Source organism: Temnothorax curvispinosus, unplaced genomic scaffold (assembly GCF_003070985.1).
Source record: "Temnothorax curvispinosus isolate PA1 unplaced genomic scaffold, ASM307098v1 QBEX01007785.1, whole genome shotgun sequence".
In the NCBI taxonomy this organism is placed as follows: Eukaryota; Metazoa; Arthropoda; class Insecta; order Hymenoptera; family Formicidae; genus Temnothorax; species Temnothorax curvispinosus.
Genome location: NW_020217565.1, coordinates 313,420 through 333,843, shown reverse-complemented (window position 1 = coordinate 333,843; position 20,424 = coordinate 313,420). Strand labels below are relative to the sequence as shown.

Sequence of the window (20,424 nt, the reverse complement as noted above, 5' to 3'; positions counted from 1 at the left end):
CTGACCACGCATGTCTCTGTTCTTCAATCATCAACCATCGCATGAATGCTTGAATACGCGCGGTCTAATCTAATCAATAGTGAAGTGTCCATAACCTAGGACTCGTCGAGCTCATTTCGAAAGTCTCAGTAGTCTCACTAGTCTTAGTGCCGAGACTGCCGAGAGTGCCGAGTGCGACGTAGTTCGTGTGCCAGTTCATGTCCGTGGGCGCGCATATACAGGGCACGGGGCACGGTCGCGCTGACAGTTCATTCCGGAGCGGAGGGGGTCGGTGGTCGTGCGATCTACCCCCCCGGCGACACGCGCTCGCCTCCTCTCAGTCCTCATTCCTCCGAGAACGATCCCACCAGGCAGCGAGCAGCGAGTGGTAGCGAGCGAGCGGCAGGTACCGAAACCGACCCGGCATGGGCGATTCCTTGGACGGCTCCGGGGAACCGTCTCCGGAGTCGCAGAACGTCGCGATCGTCGAGTTCCCGACGTTCGCCAGCTATCTGCGCAAGGCCGTCACCGTGCTGCTGCCGGACGAGGATGCGGTGCCGCCCGGGTTCAACCTGGCGCTCGACGACCGCTACAATCAGGAGTGCATTCGCAAGTTCCTCGGCGACTCGCAGGTCAGCTCGCTCTACGTGCAGAGGAGCTCGAGCAAAGGTGAGCGCGTGATCGATCGATCATCCTCATCATCTTTCTTTCTCCGGGCCGCGGCCCTCCATTATCGGATGCGTTAACTTGGATCGGTGACGGTGCGTGCAACGGTACATTCGCACGTACATACATAGGTATGTATACATACATGCCGTGCGACGCGGAAAATCAATCGCGGGTGCGTTCACGCCCCGCGCTCTCCCGCCAAATATGACTCACTCGGGCCGATGAGATCGATATGCGCGTATCAGCGGTACGTATGTATACATACATACATCGATTGACGTGGGCGACGCATGGCATGGCATACGTTCCTCATGATCATGATCTTCGCCACGATCCCCGTCGACCTTCTCGCACAGCCACAGCGCGTGCCTGCATTTACGCGCTAGGCGAACGCGCAGCGGTAACGCGTAGTTTGATAACAAATCCGGATTCCGCCGCGTTTGCGCTTTATCACGCAGCCGCCGTCAGATTTATGATCCTGGCGATAAACGTCCCTCGTCTATTTACATGCTATAATGAAACTATGTATTACATATATAGTATGTGTGAATCATATTATATATCTTGTATATTTATATTTTATATTTATTGTATATTTTTTAAATACTTTAAATGTACTTTACATAAGCCAATTCAAATAATATGAATCTCTATTTTGCATTATGAACAAGGTATTGGATAAATTGAAAGTTTTCATCGATGTACAGTTTTCCGTTTATATTTCATCGCCTTTCTTTCTCGAAGTTACCCGTCATCGTGATCTAATTATTGAAAAACTGAACAATTGCGTGAAATCCTTTTTACATTTACCGTTCTCTGTTTGCAGAAGAAGACAGCGGCGAGGGAGATGAGGACAAGGAGAATGCCACTTATTATATATCGAACGAGATACACTTTTCAAACCCAAAAATGGCCTCCCTAGTTCTGACGAAGCGTGGAATTGTCGTCGAGGCTGATAAATCCATTCACTCCCAAGTGCGCCTGATCACTTTCTCCGACGGGCCGCCGTACGAAACCCTGCACGCGATAAGCAAGACCATGGCGCCCTATTTCAAGAGTTACGTTAAGGAAACGGGTCGCGCCCACCGGGACGGGGATAAAATGGTGCCGTTAGTGGAGAAGAAGATTGCCGAACTTGAGATGGGGCTGCTGCATTTGCAGCAGAATATCGATATCCCCGAGATATCGTTGCCCGTTCATCCGATCGTCGCTCAAGTTATCAAGCAATGCGAGGAGGAGGGTCGTAAGCCGAAAGTTGCCGATTTCGGCGACAAGGTCGAGGACTCAACGTTCCTCAATCAATTGCAGAACGGCGTAAACAGGTGGATAAAGGAGATCCAGAAGGTCACGAAACTGAACCGCGATCCGGAATCGGGTACGGCCCTTCAGGAGATATCGTTCTGGTTGAATCTCGAAAGAGCGTTGCACCGCATTCAGGAGAAGCGTGAGAGCATCGAGATTTCCCTGACGCTCGATATACTCAAGCACGGCAAGCGATTCCACGCCACCGTCAGTTTCGACACCGACACCGGCTTGAAGCAGGCGCTGGCCACCGTAAACGATTACAATCCACTGATGAAAGACTTCCCGATCAACGATCTGCTGTCGGCTACTGAATTGGAACGAATACGCAGCAGCGTGCAGCAGATATTCATGCACTTGAGGAAAATCAGAAGCACCAAGTATCCCATTCAGAGAGTGCTGAGATTGGTAGAGGCTATCTCAAGGGACTTGGGGCAACAGTTGCTCAAGGTGCTGGGCACGCGACGTCTGATGCACATTCCGTTCGATGATTTCGAGAAAGTCATGGCCCAATGCTTCGAAGTCTTCACCACCTGGGACGACGAGTACGACAAGCTCACGGGGCTGCTGAGGGACGTCGTGAAGAAGAAGCGCGACGAGCACATGAAGATGGTATGGAGGGTACTGCCGGCGCACAAGAAGTTGCAGTCGAGGATGGAGCACATGCGCCGCTTCCGACGGCAGCACGAGCAGCTGAGAACGGTGATAGTCCGCGTGCTCAGGCCCACCGTACGCCAGAGCAGCAACACTTCCACGATGGAGAACGCCGATAACGACAACGTGAAGGTGGAATTCGCGCTGGACGCCGCCGACGCCAACGCTATCAGCGAAGTTAACTTGGCGTACGAGAACGTGAAGGAAGTGGATTGTCTGGACATCACCAAGGAGGGGCAGGAATCCTGGGATGCCGCTGTGCACAGATACGAGGAGCGCATCGAGCGCGTGGAGGCGCGGATCACGGCGCATCTCCGTGATCAATTGGGCACGGCCAAGAACGCGAATGAAATGTTCAGGATATTTTCACGATTTAACGCGCTCTTCGTACGGCCGCACATTCGGGGCGCCATCAGGGAATATCAGACGCAGCTTATACAGAGAGTCAAAGACGATATTGAGGCGCTGCACGAAAAGTTTAAGGTATGAAATAAACCTTAAGATAGCTTTAACTTATGCATACGTATTTGCACTTTAAACAAATGGATGCATTTTAGTGACTTTGAAAACATTTTTTTTGTAGGTTCAATATGCGCAAAGTAAATGCTGCCGAATGAGCATGGTGAGAGACTTGCCACCTGTAGCTGGATCAATAATATGGGTCAAACAAATCGATTACCAATTGACAATGTATTTGAAACGCGTCGAGGATGTTCTGGGTAATCTTCCAACCTCTCGAGCTGTAGAAATTATTTTCTCAACTTAATATTACATGCGTGTGTTTAGGCAAGGGATGGGAGAGTCATATCGAGGGTCAAAAACTGAAAGCCGACGGGGATAGCTTCCGTATGAAACTGTCAACGCAAGAGATTTTTGATGACTGGGCGCGCAAGGTGCAGGCACGGAATCTTGGTGTGACCGGGCGTATCTTCACGATCGAGAGCGTGCGTTCGAGAACGGGACGCGGCAATGTGCTGAAACTGAAAGTGAATTTCCTTCCCGAGATTATTACGCTATCCAAAGAAGTGAGAAACTTGAGAAACCTCGGATTTCGCGTGCCTCTACCTATCGTGAATAAGGCTCACCAGGCTAACCAGCTGTATCCCTTCGCCATCAGTCTCATTGAAAGCATCAGAACTTATGAGAGAACATTGGAGAAGGTAAGACGATCGTGGTAATAATTTCCTAATCATCTCGTTATCAAGAAGTTAACAATTTTTTAGCCAACAATCGATTTCTTTTTTTTTTCTGGGTGTTTCCGCATTTTATGAATTATTACAATTGACATAGGCAACTTTTAAAGCTTTAACAGTCCGAACAAAACGATAGATTACGCTAGGGTAATAGTGCCAGGTGTTGAAGGGTAAATGTTAGAATAATTGATATCTCTAATTTTTTGGATCTCCAATATTTTTAGCTTACCAATCGGAGTCCCCATTGTCCCGCATTAAAGGTAGTCATACATGACGCTTCCAGGAATTATGCATCTTGCCTATATATGCAAATGCATTATTGTCTGCCTGCTTAGCTATCGTAGATAAATCTGTTATGCAAGATAACACATAATTTATTTTTACTGATTTATATATATATATATATATTTAACGAATGTTACATCAATTAGTTTCAAATACATGTAGGCTTGTACGGATGTGCGGGAGGTCTAATTATTCATTTTAATTAATAAATTTCACAAATATTTTAAAGGACACCAAGAAAAAATGTACATATACGTTCTATATTAAACTTTCAAATTCATATAAAGGCGAATACTTAAAAATATAATTATAAATGTGCAATTATGGATTTATTTATAAATTTCAATAAATGAGGCTCTCCGCATGTCCGGAAAGTGCTTGGAGGCGATATAATACATATAATTGTTTCATCTATTTGATATGAATATACCAACTATCATAAACATACTAATTATCACATGACCGTACATTATCTATATTAAATTTTTAAGTATGCATATTCTTGAGTTCGGTATTGAATGATAAATTGTATTTTATGTTGTAAAATTGTACCAAAATTATTACGGACATTACATATTTAAAGAAATAATGTAACAAATCTCTTCTTAGATTGAGGACAAAGCCAGTATCATACCCTTGGTCGCTGGTATGCGTAAAGATGTCTTATCATTGATCTCCGAGGTATGCTGAGACGTTTTATATAAAATATATAAAATTTTTAAATTCGCTATTCTATATATGCTTTCTTTATACTGTGTAGTTTCTAATATTATAACTGTATTGATTGTCTTTTTATAGGGTATTGCACTAGTTTGGGAGAGCTACAAACTCGATCAATACGTGCAGCGTTTATCGGATACTGTCGTATCGTTCCAAGAAAGAGTAGAAGATCTTTTGGTTGTGGAAGAACAATTGGATGTTGATGTTCGCTCTCTTGAAACGTGTCCTTATTCCGCAAACACGTTCGCCGACATATTAGCCAAGATACAGAAATCTGTAGATGAACTATCTCTGAAGAATTATTCCAACTTACATATCTGGGTTGCGAGACTCGATGAAGAAGTGGAGAAAAATTTGGCCGCCAGATTGGAAGCTGGAATAAAAGCGTGGACCGATGCCCTAACCGGTCACAAAAAGGAAGTGGACCTGAGTATGGACACGGACGCTCCCGCGCAACCGACGCATAAACCTGGCGGCGATCCGAAAATTCAAAATCAGATCCACGAAGTCCGAATTACCAATCAGACTATGTATTTATATCCTAGCATCGAAGACGCAAGGTTCCAGATAATGCAACAGTTATTTGCCTGGCAGGCAATTGTTACTTCGCAGGTTCGTCTCCAAAGCTCGAGATATCAGGTCGGGCTGGATAAACCTGAATCAGGAACATACAGAAATTTGCTTACGAAATTACCTGCTGGTAAGCAACCGCTGGAGGCAGCGTACGAAGCGGTCGAATCCAAGATGAGGGACGTTGCAGATTATGTCGACCAATGGCTACGCTATCAAGCTCTTTGGGATCTGCAGCCGGGCAATCTTTATGGCAAATTGGGCGAAAATATTAACTTATGGATGAAGTGCCTCAATGACATAAAGAAGACAAGAACCACGTTCGATACTTCGGACACGAGACGTGAATTCGGACCTGTGATCATAGATTTTGCAAAAGTGCAGAGTAAGGTGTCTCTAAAGTACGATTCGTGGCATAAAGAAACTTTGGGCAAATTCGGAACGCTTCTGGGTAATGAGATGGCGAGCTTTCACTCCCAGGTGTCGAAATCCAGGAGTGATCTGGAGCAGCAGTCCATCGAAGCAGCTAGCACATCCGATGCAGTCGGTTTTATAACATACGTGCAATCCCTGAAACGCAAGATGAAAGCATGGGAGAAACAAGTAGACATATATCGTGAAGGTCAAAGGATACTTGAACGTCAGAGATTCCAATTCCCATCTTCTTGGCTGCACGTGGATAATATAGAGGGAGAATGGGGTGCGTTCAACGAAATAATTAAACGCAAGGATACCAGCATTCAAACTCAAGTGGCATCCCTGCAGATGAAAATCGTCGCTGAAGATAAAGCGGTTGAAACAAGAACCACCGACTTCCTCAGTGACTGGGAAAGGGGTAAACCGGTGGAAGGCCATTTGCGACCGGACGATGCTTTGCAACAGCTGCAGTTATTCGAGAGTAAATTCGCTAGGCTCAAAGAAGAGAGGGATAACGTAGCCAAAGCCAAAGAGGCGTTGGAACTGCAAGAGCCAGGCGGGATATCGACTAGCGAGGATAGAATGCAGGTGGTATTTGAAGAGCTACAGGACTTGAGGGGAGTTTGGTCGGAACTGTCGAGAATATGGACACAAATTGACGAAACGCGCGAGAAACCTTGGCTTTCCGTACAACCGCGGAAGTTACGTCAACAGTTGGATACGATGATGGCGCAATTGAAGGAACTTCCAGCGAGATTAAGGCAATATTCGTCGTACGAATACGTGAAGAAGATGTTACAGAGTTATACGAAAGTGAACATGCTGATTGTAGAACTGAAATCCGACGCGCTCAAAGAACGGCATTGGAAACAATTGACGAAGCAGCTCAGAGTGAACTGGGTATTGAGCGAGCTTACTCTCGGCCAAGTCTGGGATGTGAATCTTCAGAAAAATGAGGGTATAGTTAAAGATATTATCCTTGTGGCTCAGGGCGAAATGGCACTCGAGGAGTTCTTGAAGCAAGTACGCGAGTCATGGCAAACATATGAGCTGGACTTGATAAATTACCAAAATAAATGCAGACTGATACGTGGTTGGGACGATTTGTTCAATAAGGTGAAAGAACACATCAATTCAGTGGCAGCTATGAAGCTATCGCCGTATTACAAGGTATTCGAGGAAGAAGCTTTGACATGGGAAGAAAAGTTAAATAGAATTAACGCTCTGTTCGACGTGTGGATAGACGTACAGCGACGATGGGTTTATCTCGAAGGCATCTTCTCCGGTAGCGCAGATATCAAAACGTTATTACCGGTGGAGACATCCCGTTTCCAAAGTATCAGTTCCGAGTTCCTGGGACTGATGAAGAAAGTATCCAAATCCCCTATGGTTACAGACGTTTTGAACATTCCTGGCGTTCAAAGGGCGCTCGAACGTCTTGCCGATCTTCTTGGCAAGATACAGAAGGCACTGGGCGAGTACTTGGAAAGAGAACGAACTTCTTTCCCACGATTTTACTTTGTCGGTGACGAAGACTTGTTAGAGATTATTGGTAACAGCAAAAATATTGCAAGGCTGCAGAAGCACTTCAAGAAGATGTTTGCCGGCGTAGCCGCTATTCTGCTGAATGAGGATAACACGGTTATTACCGGTGTCGCTTCACGCGAGGGTGAAGAAGTTATATTCCAGAATCCGGTATCTACAGTCGATCATCCCAAGATCAATGAGTGGTTGTCGCTCGTGGAGAAAGAAATGCGCGTAACGCTCGCCTCAAGCCTCGCGAAAGCGGTACAAGATATCAAGCAATTTAAAGACGGTAATATAAATTCGCAGGCGTTTATGTCGTGGTGCGATAATTATCAAGCCCAGATAGTCGTTCTAGCTGCACAGATCTTATGGTCGGAAGATGTGGAAGCGGCTCTCCATGAAGCGCAAGTAGACCCGAGCAAAAACCCGCTGGATAGAGTTCTGGTACAGGTAGAAAGCACTTTAAACGTTCTGGCCGACTCTGTTCTTCAAGAGCAGCCGCCTTTAAGGAGAAAGAAATTGGAACATTTGATCAATGAATTTGTACACAAGCGTACCGTTACCAGACGATTGATCGCCAACAGAGTTTCGAATCCAAAGGCCTTCGAGTGGCTGTGTGAAATGAGATTCTACTTCGATCCTAGGCAAACGGAAGAGCTTCAGCAGCTCACGATACATATGGCGAACGCTAAGTTCTTCTATGGATTTGAATACTTGGGTGTACAAGATCGGCTGGTGCAGACACCGTTGACTGATAGATGCTACCTAACAATGACGCAAGCATTAGAAGCTCGACTTGGTGGTTCGCCATTCGGGCCAGCTGGTACAGGAAAGACTGAATCTGTGAAAGCATTAGGTCATCAGCTTGGAAGATTCGTATTGGTATTTAATTGTGACGAGACATTCGATTTCCAGGTAAGTAAAAAAAGGAGCTCGATAATATTAACGATAAAAAGAAACATATGCTTTATGTTATCATTATTTCTTACAGGCTATGGGTCGTATATTTGTTGGTCTCTGTCAAGTGGGTGCGTGGGGTTGCTTCGACGAATTTAATCGTTTGGAAGAACGGATGTTATCCGCCGTTTCTCAGCAAGTGCAGACGATTCAAGAAGCGCTCAAGAGTCAGATGGAAGGCAAGAAAGAAGGGACTCTGTGTGTCGAATTGGTTGGAAAGCAAGTTAAAGTCTCCACCGATATGGCTATATTCATCACCATGAATCCCGGATACGCCGGACGTTCCAATCTACCTGACAATCTGAAGAAGCTCTTCAGATCGCTTGCTATGACCACACCTGATCGACAACTGATTGCCGAAGTAATGCTCTTCAGTCAAGGTTTCCGATCAGCGGAAAAATTGGCGTGTAAAATTGTGCCATTCTTCAAGTATGTATTCGAATACACATTAGGATCTTGTGTGTGTATAACAAATATTATCTGTTGCATTATTGAACTTTTCTCCTTTCGTAGGCTTTGCGATGAACAACTTTCTAATCAATCTCATTACGATTTCGGATTACGTGCCCTTAAATCCGTGTTGATTTCTGCCGGAAACGTAAAACGCGACCGTATTCAAAAGATCAAGGAGGGCATGCATAGCCGTGGTGAAACCAATATTGATGAAGCCTCGATCGCTGAGAATCTGCCTGAGCAGGAGATACTTATTCAATCTGTTTGCGAGACGATGGTTCCCAAATTGGTTGCCGAGGATATCCCATTATTATTCAGTTTGCTCAGCGATGTATTCCCTAACGTGAATTACACGCGTGCAGAAATGAAGGGTAAATTATTATTGTAATAATACGTATCTTTATAAATAGATAATTACGCGGAAATTTCTATATGAATATACGCATTTTATTTCAGGATTGAAAGATCAGATCAGGAAAGTTTGCACTGAGGAATACCTAGTATGTGGCGAAGGTGATGAACAAGGAGGAGCTTGGCAAGAAAAGGTAATGCATTTTTCTAATAGAAAAGATTTTAAAAAATAAATGATACTTAACGCTAATTCTCATTATAATTTTAATTATCTTCTCGTGCACTATCAATAACACAAATTAAGATATTTACTCTATTCGCAAAATAGTAACTGCATTTCTTGTATATTATATGTACATATATATTAATAGCATGCTTAAAGACTTAATTTTCATATTGTTTATGCATACTAAGGATTTGGTTGGTGAAACATGGGTAGAGAAGGTGAGATCAACCTAAATATAATTACATCTGTAACTATTAATATATTTTCTATATTTTTCTTTTATTATATCGGGATCACGAATTATCTTTCTCTTGCAATCTTCTATTTATTATATTATTTATTCAGGTACTTCAATTATACCAAATTTGTAACTTAAATCATGGATTAATGATGGTCGGCCCGAGTGGATCTGGTAAAACAACGGCCTGGAAGGTGCTGCTTAAAGCGCTGGAGCGATTCGAAGGTGTGGAAGGTGTCGCCCATGTGATCGATCCCAAAGCGATCAGCAAAGAAACGTTGTACGGCGTATTAGATCCAAATACGCGCGAATGGACGGACGGTCTGTTCACGCATATATTGAGGAAGATAATCGATAACGTCAGAGGTGAAATCAACAAGCGGCAATGGATCATATTCGACGGAGATGTCGACCCGGAATGGGTCGAAAACCTAAACTCGGTGTTGGACGACAACAAGCTTCTCACTTTACCCAATGGTGAACGCCTGAGCTTACCGCCGAACGTAAGAGTTATGTTCGAAGTGCAAGACCTTAAGTACGCTACCTTGGCTACCGTGTCGCGATGCGGTATGGTTTGGTTCTCGGAGGACGTGCTGTCAACGGAAATGATATTCGAAAACTATATGCTACGCCTGCGAAATATCCCATTGGAGGACGGCGAAGAGGATAATCTTGGCAAGAAAGCCTCAGAGAAAGAAGATACTCTATCACCTGCTTTATCGGTGCAGAGAGAAGTCGCCAGCATCATGCAAAGTTACTTCGCACCTGACGGTTTAGTAGTGAGATGCTTGGAGTACGCCATGAGGCAGGAACATATAATGGACTTCACGCGCTTGCGAGCTCTCAGTTCTTTATTCTCTATGCTAAATCAAGCCGTTCGCAATGTACTGCAATATAATCACTCTCACATCGACTTTCCTTTGCCGAGCGAACAACTGGAACGTTACATGCCCAAGTGCTTGGTTTACGCGCTCTTATGGAGCTTTGCGGGAGACGCTAAATTAAAAGTTAGATCCGACTTGGGTGACTTCATTAGATCTATTACAACCGTACCTTTACCTTCTCAAAATAATATACCTATTATAGACTTTGAAGTAAATATACATGGCGAATGGTTGCCTTGGAGCAACAAAGTTCCTCAAATTGAAGTGGAAACTCATAAGGTAGCTAGCCCAGATATTGTCGTGCCAACTTTAGACACTGTGAGGCACGAGAGTCTACTGTACACTTGGCTGGCTGAGCATAAACCTCTAGGTAAGTGATTACTTATCTAACAAACACATTTATTATTGCTGTATTATTTATGCATTTAAAAATATAATTACTTTTATGTTTAGTACTGTGTGGACCACCCGGTTCTGGCAAAACTATGACATTATTCTCTGCTTTGCGAGCACTTCCGGACATGGAAGTTGTCGGACTTAACTTCTCTTCCGCGACGACACCCGAACTGTTACTCAAAACATTCGATCACTATTGCGAATATCGTAAAACGCCAAACGGCGTTGTACTCTCACCGGTGCAGTTGGGCAAATGGCTGGTTCTGTTCTGCGATGAGATCAATTTACCTGATATGGATAATTATGGGACGCAACGTGTGATCTCTTTCTTGAGGCAGTTGGTGGAACACAAAGGCTTTTATAGAACCAGCGACCAGGCATGGGTCACTCTGGAAAGAATTCAGTTTGTAGGTGCCTGTAATCCACCTACAGACCCCGGCAGGAAACCTCTCAGTCACAGGTTCCTGCGACATGTACCCGTCATTTACGTTGATTATCCTGGAGAAACCTCGCTCAAGCAGATTTATGGTACATTCACGCGTGCCATGCTCAGGTAAGAATTTTGTCTGTTGAAAGGGCTTCAATATAAGTTACTATTCTTATTTTACATTCTTTTATTTACAATCTTCAATAAATCTCGTATAAAAATAAAGCGCGTATGAAATGAGGGACATGCTAATCGCAAGTCCATCGTTTTCACTCATCACGCAAAAATTTCATTTGTATTTATTTAGCATAATTATTATGTTGTCTCGAGATACGTTTTCCTTTTTCGTAACAAAAGCATCGCCCTACAAATATTAATTAACATGAGAGAAATTCTTTCTGCATAATTATAGATTGACGCCTAATCTGAGAGGCTACGCAGAACCTTTAACGAACGCAATGGTGGAGTTCTATCTGGCCTCCCAGGAGAGATTTACTCAGGACATGCAACCGCACTATGTGTACTCTCCGCGTGAAATGACACGTTGGGTGCGCGGTATTTGCGAAGCCATTAGACCGCTTGACAATCTCTCCGTGGAAGGTCTGGTGCGTTTATGGGCCCATGAAGCTCTTCGTCTATTCCAAGATAGATTGGTGGAGGAATCCGAGAGGGCTTGGACAAACAAGAACATAGACATCGTGGCCCTGAAACACTTTATGTCGGTCGACAGAGAGAAAGCATTGGCCAGACCGATCTTGTACAGTAACTGGCTGTCAAAGGACTATGTGCCGGTGAATAGAGAAGAGCTGAGAGATTACGTTCGAGCAAGGTTGAAAGTATTCTACGAGGAAGAGCTGGATGTGCCATTGGTGCTCTTCGACGAGGTTCTTGAACATGTCCTGCGTATTGACAGAATTTTCCGACAGCCTCAGGGACACTTGTTGCTAATTGGTGTCTCTGGCGCTGGTAAGACTACGCTGTCGAGATTCGTTGCATGGATGAATGGCTTGTCTATCTTCCAAATTAAGGTAATTCCTGTTTTGTATCGATAATAAACTTGTTTCGATAACAAATAGACTGCGTTCCCATACTCACTGTCAGTACGGAAAATCTATAGTTCACGGTCACGTACACTATAGATTTTCAGTACAGTGAATATCAAAACGCGGCCATACTTAATACTTCAATTCAAGTATGTTTTTCTAATCGATCAATATCTCCGATTAGGTACACAATAAATACACCGGTGAAGATTTCGATGAAGATTTACGGCAGGTGTTGAGACGATCCGGTTGCAAGGACGAAAAGATAGCTTTTATTCTCGACGAATCTAACGTGCTGGATTCCGGTTTTCTCGAGCGCATGAACACGTTGCTCGCGAACGGAGAAGTGCCCGGACTGTTCGAGGGTGACGAATACACGACACTCATGACGCAATGCAAAGAAGGTGCTCAGCGAGAGGGTCTAATGCTAGATTCCAACGAGGAATTGTACAAATGGTTCACCGGCCAAGTTATGAAGAATCTGCACGTCGTTTTCACAATGAATCCGAGTACGGACGGCCTGAAAGATCGCGCGGCGACATCGCCTGCGTTATTCAACAGATGCGTACTGAATTGGTTCGGCGATTGGTCGGACAATGCGTTGTTCCAGGTCGGCAAAGAATTTACTAATCGTGTCGACTTGGAAAGACCCACGTGGAAGTGTCCGGACTTCTTCCCGTCCGTGTGTTCGTTGATCCCACCGCAACCGACGCACAGAGATGCCGTGATAAATGCGTGCGTTTACGTTCATCAGACCTTGCACAAAGCAAACACGCGACTGGCTAAGAGAGGTGCCAGAACAATGGCAATCACGCCGCGCCATTACTTAGATTTTATCAATCACTTCGTCAAATTGTATCAAGAGAAGAGAAGTGACCTGGAGGAACAACAGTTGCATCTAAATGTCGGTTTAAGTAAAATCGCCGAAACAGTTGAGCAGGTGGAAGAAATGCAAAAGAGCTTAGCTGTTAAGTCTCAGGTGAGACATAAGTTGAATTCACGAGAAACATTTATCTTTTTTCTTCTTTTAATAGAACGGAACCTTTTACACATCTGTATTATCCTGTTTTCCCATAGGAGCTGCAAGCTAAGAATGAAGCTGCTAATGCGAAATTAAGACAGATGGTCAAGGACCAGCAGGAAGCCGAGAAGAAGAAGGTGCAGAGTCAAGAGATCCAACAACAACTGGCTATTCAAACGGTGGCTATAAATCAGAAGAGAGATGATGTCATGGCGGATCTTGCCCTAGTGGAACCAGCTGTTATTGATGCTCAAAATGGTATGTATCTTTTAACGATATTTTTTTATTGCAGTATTATACAAACTTGTCGACGAACATTATTAAGATTAATTGAGTATATAATCATACGATTTTTCAAAATTTTATTTAAAAAAAACAATTTTGAATTTTTTTGCACTTATAGTAATATTAATTAATTGTTTAAATTGTGATATATCGAGTTATGCTCAATATTACTCAATAATACTACTGATAATATTCAAGAAATATGGAAACAATACTCTATACTATACATTTCTTGTTATCCACTTTACGTTTTCGAATCACTTCCGTTTCAAAATTGCGGTATAATCGCACCTTGCGCTGAAAAACGTTTGCATTGAGTGTAGCCGTGAAGGCAATTAAGCGGCAGCATCTCGTTGAGATCCGATCCATGGCAAATCCGCCGGCTGTCGTCAAACTGGCGCTCGAATCTATATGCTTGTTGCTCGAGGAAAACGCTACAGATTGGAAGCAGATTCGTGCCATTTTAATGAAGGACAGCTTCATTCCCACCATCGTCAGTTTCAATACGGAGAATATCATGTAAGCGGAGCGACTACCGGGTCTGCTGAATGTTCAACGTTCGCGCACGCGGGGTTCTAACATGAAACATGAGCTGCAGTTTATAACAACTTGATATGTGTCTCCTTTTCATACACGTCGATTTTAGCACGTTCACTTAGCGTCACTGCGTCATTACAACTGCAAAGAGATCGTACAACAACGATATTTCATAAGAAAATATTGCAAACGACGAAAATATTTCATCAGATCGTTTGTATCTCTTTGCAAATGTAAAGATGAGACATAACATGTATATAATGTATGTTACTTATGTTGCCTCTCCTAAGTCTAACGCTATAGGTCAGCTACACAGGAAGGCCAGCATTCTCTTTCATGTAACTTTACTATAACTTTTCCTAATGCCTGCGCATCTTCTTCCTTTTGTACTATATAATGCCCTCTTTGATTGTTCGTACAGCGGTGAAATCAATAAAGAAACAGCATTTAGTCGAGGTTCGTTCCATGGCGAATCCGCCGGCGATTGTGAAGGTCGCGTTGGAGTCTATCTGCTTGTTGCTCGGCGAAAACGCCAGCGACTGGAAATCTATCCGTGCGGTCATCATGAGGGACAATTTTATCAATACCATTGTCTCTAATTTCAGTACCGAGGACATTACGTAAGCATGCCTTCATTATTTGTTTTCTTGCGATGTCGAGAGAGATCAGCTGTCATAAACTTAAGATAATATTGTGTACGGTACAATATTAGTGCTAAATTGTAATACGATTATATTTGACCGATTTACGATTAAAATATTAGCTTATAAATTCACGACGATCTTCAAACTTGTTTGCTGGTCTCATTTTTTTGCGTTGTTGAATTCTGGATATGGTGAAAATATGAGATTTTCTTTAAATATTACAATGAGTGAATCGATGTCTTTTACACTTATTTAATCAATATATCGTAACAACCTGTGGTAATCAAATTTCTTACAAATGCGCTTTATTGCCAGATTGGCAAGTAATTCTGAAACGGCTTTGAAACATGCAACGTGTATATTAACAAATTTTAACGACAAAGATTGTTATATATACAACTACTATTATTCTTTTATTGCATGGTAACAATGTTCGATTAATTTGTCACTAACATTAACGTGCCTAAATCTTGTTTATTGAAAATTATAATATTGATAACTTATGATAGCATATATGAAATACGTACTGTTCTTATAGTAATTGCAGTAAGTTTCTAGTTTTGTGCTAAATTAAAAATTTTTTATGATCAAATAAAAAAATATTTTATACAAAATATTTTTATATGATAAAAATGTTATATTAAAATAGAGTGAAAGAGTTACTTTATTTTAAAGACAAAAAAGATTAACCAATTTTTTATTTAGTGACGAAGTGAGGGAAAAAATGAAGAGCCGCTATCTGAGCAACCCTGATTATAACTTCGAGAAAGTGAATCGTGCTAGCTTAGCTTGTGGTCCTATGGTAAAATGGGCCATAGCGCAGGTAATTTTCGTTTGAAACCTTAAAAAGATGCATACGTTATTCATATAATTTTCAAGAGGATGTACTTTAAAGATAAATATATTTCCAGATCGAGTATGCTGATATGTTGAAGCGAGTGGAACCACTGCGCGATGAGCTCTATTCTTTGGAGCGACAAGCAGAAACTAACAAACTAAAGGGCGAGGAAGTGAAAAATTTGATTGCTCAACTGGAGCAGAGCATAGCGTCATACAAGGAGGAGTACGCTCAACTTATCTCACAGGCGCAAGCCATCAAAGCCGATCTGGAAAGCGTGCAAGCCAAGGTGGATAGATCAATCGCTTTGTTAAAGTCTTTGGTCATCGAAAGGGAACGATGGGAAGCAACAAGCGAAACGTTTAAGAGTCAAATGTCTACGATAATCGGAGACGTTCTCTTATCTTCCGCTTTCTTAGCTTATGCTGGCTATTTCGATCAACACGTGAGTTCCTGTTCTTCCTAATATTTCTTTCTTTTGCATTCGGAGTATTAAGTCATGTCAATTTACAACGAAATGTATTTTATTTTAGTATCGCCAAAATCTCTTCACTACGTGGTGCCAACACCTGCAACACGCAAACTTGCAATTCAGACCTGACATCGCGAGAACGGAATACCTGTCCAATCCGGACGAGCGTTTGAGATGGCAGGCGAACGCGTTGCCGACCGACGATCTCTGTACCGAGAATGCTATTATGTTGAAACGCTTCAACAGATATCCGTTGATCATCGATCCATCCGGACAGGCGACAGAATTCATTTTGAACGAGTTTAAAGACCGGAAGATCACGAAGACCAGTTTCTTGGACGACTCGTTCAGGAAAAATCTCGAGAGTGCTCTACGATTCGGTAATCCCCTCCTGGTCCAAGATGTGGAAAATTACGATCCTATATTGAATCCTGTGTTGAACCGAGAATTGAGGCGAACAGGTGGACGCGTGCTAATCACGCTCGGCGACCAAGATATAGATCTCTCACCTTCCTTCGTCATTTTCTTATCGACGAGAGACCCGACGGTGGAATTCCCACCTGACATCTGTTCACGCGTGACATTCGTTAATTTCACCGTCACTAGAAGCTCTTTGCAGAGCCAATGTTTGAATCAGGTGTTGAAGGCCGAACGTCCGGACATCGATGAGAAGAGATCCGACCTGCTGAAACTTCAAGGAGAGTTCCATCTGAGGCTGCGACAACTCGAAAAGTCTCTGCTGCAAGCGTTGAACGACGCCAAGGGCAAGATCCTCGATGACGATTCCGTGATCACCACTCTCGAGACTCTGAAACAGGAGGCCGCCGACATCAGCAAGAAAGTGGAGGAAACAGACAAGGTCATAGCGGAAATCGAGACGGTCTCGCAGCAGTATATGCCTCTGTCTCAGGCGTGTTCAAACATGTACTTCACAATGGACAGCCTCAACCAGGTACACTTCTTGTATCAATATTCGCTGAAGATGTTCCTGGACATCTTTACGTCCGTGTTGTCGCAAAACCCGAAATTGTCCGGTATATCGGATTATGGTCTACGGCTTACGCAAATCACGCGCGATCTCTTTGCCGTCTGTTACGAACGAGTTGCTCGAGGAATGCTGCACACGGACAGGCTGACTTTCGCTCTGCTGCTCTGTCGTATCCACCTGAAGGGTATACCCTCGGAGTCCACTTACGACAGCGAATTCACATTCTTCTTGCGCGGTAAAGAAGGCGTGCTTAACATCCGGGCGCCTCCAGTACCCAATCTTAGTTCAGAGCAGCAGGAGGCAATGATGCGTCTGAGCATAAGACTGCCCGCCTTCAAGAAGCTCGCGGAAAAGATTCAGGAGAACTCGGAATTCGGCGCGTGGCTACAGTCGCCCACACCCGAGACATGCGTGCCGAAGCTCTGGGAAGAGGAAAAGCCGTTGTCGCCCACAGGAACGGCGATGCATCAGTTGCTGATAATACAAGCTTTTCGACCGGATCGCGTAATCGCAGCTGCGTCCCTAGTAGTGGCTTCGGCTTTCAATGAGTCCTTCATGCCGGCCGCGGAGGCTGAGCTCGATTTCGCATCCGTCGTAGAGGACCAATTGAAGGCCACCGTGCCAGCTTTATTGTGCTCGGTGCCGGGCTTCGACGCTTCGGGCAGAGTGGACGACCTAGCCGCGGAATTGGGCAAGCAGATAGCTAGCATCGCTATCGGGTCGGCGGAAGGATTCAATCAGGCTGATCGGGCTATAAACATGGCTGTGAAGGCCGGCAGATGGGTGCTGTTGAAGAACGTTCATCTTGCTCCGCAATGGTTAGTGCAATTAGAAAAGAAGCTGCATAGTCTTCAGCCGCACGCTAGCTTCCGACTGTTTCTAACAATGGAGATTAATCCTAAAGTGCCGGTGAATCTATTGAGAGCTGGTAGGATCTTCGTGTTCGAGCCGCCTCCTGGCATACGTGCGAACTTGTTGCGTACGTTCAGCACCGTACCCGCCTCGAGGATGATGCGAGCACCCAACGAGAGGGCTCGTCTCTACTTCCTGCTCGCGTGGTTCCACGCAATCGTGCAGGAACGTCTGCGTTACGCGCCGTTGGGCTGGGCCAAGCACTACGAATTCAACGAGAGCGACCTGAGAGTCGCCTGTGACACTTTGGACACGTGGATCGAAGCCACGGCTATGGGCAGGACGAACCTACCGCCGGAAAAAGTTCCCTGGGATGCTCTGGTGACTCTTCTCTCACAGTGCATCTACGGCGGCAAGATTGACAACGATTTCGATCAACGTCTCCTGGCTTCTTTCCTGCGCAAGCTCTTCACTCCACGCTCATTCGAAGCTGACTTTGCCCTTGTCGCCAATATCGACGGCGCACAAGGCAATCAAAGACACATCACCATGCCGGATGGCACTAGGCGCGACCACTTTTTGAAGTGGATCGAGTCTCTCTCGGATAGACAGACACCTTCCTGGCTCGGCCTGCCGAATAATGCGGAGAAAGTGCTTTTAACTACAAGAGGAACCGACTTGGTTTCCAAACTTCTCAAGATGCAGCAGTTGGAGGACGAGGATGAACTGGCGTACTCGAATGAGGAGTCTCTGGATACGCCGAGGGAAGCTGAGGCGGACGGTCGACCATCTTGGATGAGGACCCTGCACAATTCGGCCTCCACGTGGTTACAATTACTTCCAAAGAATCTACTGACCTTGAAGAGGACCGTCGAGAATATCAAAGATCCGTTGTACAGATACTTTGAGAGGGAAGTCAACAGCGGTGCGAAATTACTGCAAGACGTTATCCATGACTTGGAGGATGTCGTATTAATTTGTCAAGTAAGCATTCTACTTCTGTTTTATTACTCTTGGATGTAAAATGGAACTCTTTTGTCGTTTGGAGTAACTGCATTTTATATATTTTCAACAGGGTGAGAAAAAACAGACCAATTATCACAGAACGATGCTGTCTGAGTTAGTAAAGGGTATTCTACCTGGCGGTTGGAGGAGATATACCGTGCCAAGAGGCTGTACAGTCATACAATGGATCACCGATTTTAGCCACAGAGTTTCGCAACTGCAGGAAGTCTCGCGTTTGGTCTCTCAAGGTGGAGCGAAGGAGATAAAGGTTTATTTCGATTTTTATTATAGCCCTTGCTCTACTGTCCCAGATATTTTATCACTGAATGAAAATTCAGTTATACTATTTATTTAAGTGTACCTAATTTCATTATACTGTTGTTTAGAAATATCTCTGCTTTTCATTGAACTCGCCCGAATAGATACAACTCAATAATTCCAGCAAAATTATAAAGCGATTGCTATTGCGTTTCAGAGTTTCCCAGTTTGGCTGGGAGGTTTGCTGAATCCTGAAGCTTATATCACTGCGACCAGGCAATGCATCGCTCAGGCTAATAGTTGGTCACTCGAGGAACTGCAATTGAACGTAACTATCGGTGATGGCGATAACATTGCCACGGATGACTGCTCCTTTGCCGTTACTGGTTTGAAGCTACAAGGCGCGCAGTGTAAAGATAATCAATTGTATTTAACTTCAACTATCATGACTGACTTACCAGTCACGATGCTAAGATGGGCGCGATCATCTACGGAGGATATCAGAAAGGGCAAATTGTCTCTGCCGGTTTACTTGAACAGCACTCGTACCGAATTGCTATTTACTGTCGATTTGAATATCGCTCCTAGTCAAGAACCGCACAGTTTTTACGAGAGGGGGGTTGCTGTATTAACATCCACTGCTTTGAATTAATAATTGCTTAACAATTAAAACCGTTTAGAGCAAATTGTACCGCTTCTGAAGTAAAGAGTACTATCGCGATAAAATGAAAACAATATACGACACATTACTGCATGTTACATCATTTGTAAAGAAAAGAGGGCATAGTAACATGCAACTTATTATAAACTTAAAGTATAAAAAACATTAAAGAAATATATATTTTACACTGAATTGCTTTCTCCAAAGGATTTTGTGCTGATTGTGACAATTAGAGACGAATACTTTCGGCGCATAGACCATAATTAAATGTACATCATTCATTTATAAGAATTAACATGCAGGAGGTTGTAATATATATATAGTTTATTTAATATTGTATACATTTTTAGATTTAAAATATAGTTTTCTGTAATAAAAGATTACATTATGTTAGCTGATGTAAGTATCAAGATATTATAGTGTTTATTATAAACGATATTTTAATGGCATCTAATAAAGTCGTACTATAATAAAATTTTCTTTACATTATTTATTATTCAACAGCTACTGTAGGTATATATCCTCTTTATATATATATATATATATATATATATATATATATATATATATAT

The 20,424-nt window shown here is 43.5% G+C and overlaps 1 protein-coding gene across 8 annotated transcripts; it reads left to right on the top strand.

The window, feature by feature from the left end:
• Window positions 1-18: 18 nt before the first annotated feature.
• LOC112457471 (dynein heavy chain, cytoplasmic) lies at window positions 19-20,327 on the top strand. 8 transcript variants are annotated; one of them, XM_025020559.1, is made up of 22 exons: window positions 19-648; window positions 1,475-3,087; window positions 3,188-3,323; window positions 3,391-3,764; window positions 4,022-4,057; window positions 4,692-4,763; window positions 4,881-8,231; window positions 8,308-8,702; window positions 8,787-9,097; window positions 9,183-9,271; window positions 9,492-9,521; window positions 9,649-10,795; window positions 10,879-11,374; window positions 11,661-12,276; window positions 12,476-13,270; window positions 13,369-13,570; window positions 13,921-14,116; window positions 15,484-15,601; window positions 15,690-16,061; window positions 16,150-18,912; window positions 19,004-19,201; window positions 19,409-20,327. In XM_025020559.1, exons 1-22 carry the CDS (start codon window positions 405-407, stop codon window positions 19,841-19,843), a joined length of 13,989 nt encoding a protein of 4,662 aa, XP_024876327.1. In that variant the 5' UTR covers window positions 19-404; the 3' UTR covers window positions 19,844-20,327. The 8 variants fall into 8 exon arrangements, with proteins under 8 accessions (XP_024876327.1, XP_024876331.1, XP_024876329.1 ...); XM_025020558.1 differs by lacking the exon at window positions 13,921-14,116 and adding an exon at window positions 14,556-14,754 and having other exon boundaries at window positions 20-648; XM_025020563.1 differs by lacking the exon at window positions 4,022-4,057.
• Window positions 20,328-20,424: the final 97 nt, after the last annotated feature.

Excerpts from the sequence above, each read along its gene's own strand:
- LOC112457471 (XM_025020558.1), top strand. The coding sequence starts at position 405 with ATGGGCGATTCCTTGGACGGCTCCGGGGAACCGTCTCCGGAGTCGCAG. Across the intron at positions 9,522-9,648 it reads GTGAAACATGGGTAGAGAAG|GTACTTCAATTATACCAAAT; the intron begins GTGAGATCAACC and ends TTATTTATTCAG. Across the intron at positions 19,202-19,408 it reads GTGGAGCGAAGGAGATAAAG|AGTTTCCCAGTTTGGCTGGG; the intron begins GTTTATTTCGAT and ends ATTGCGTTTCAG.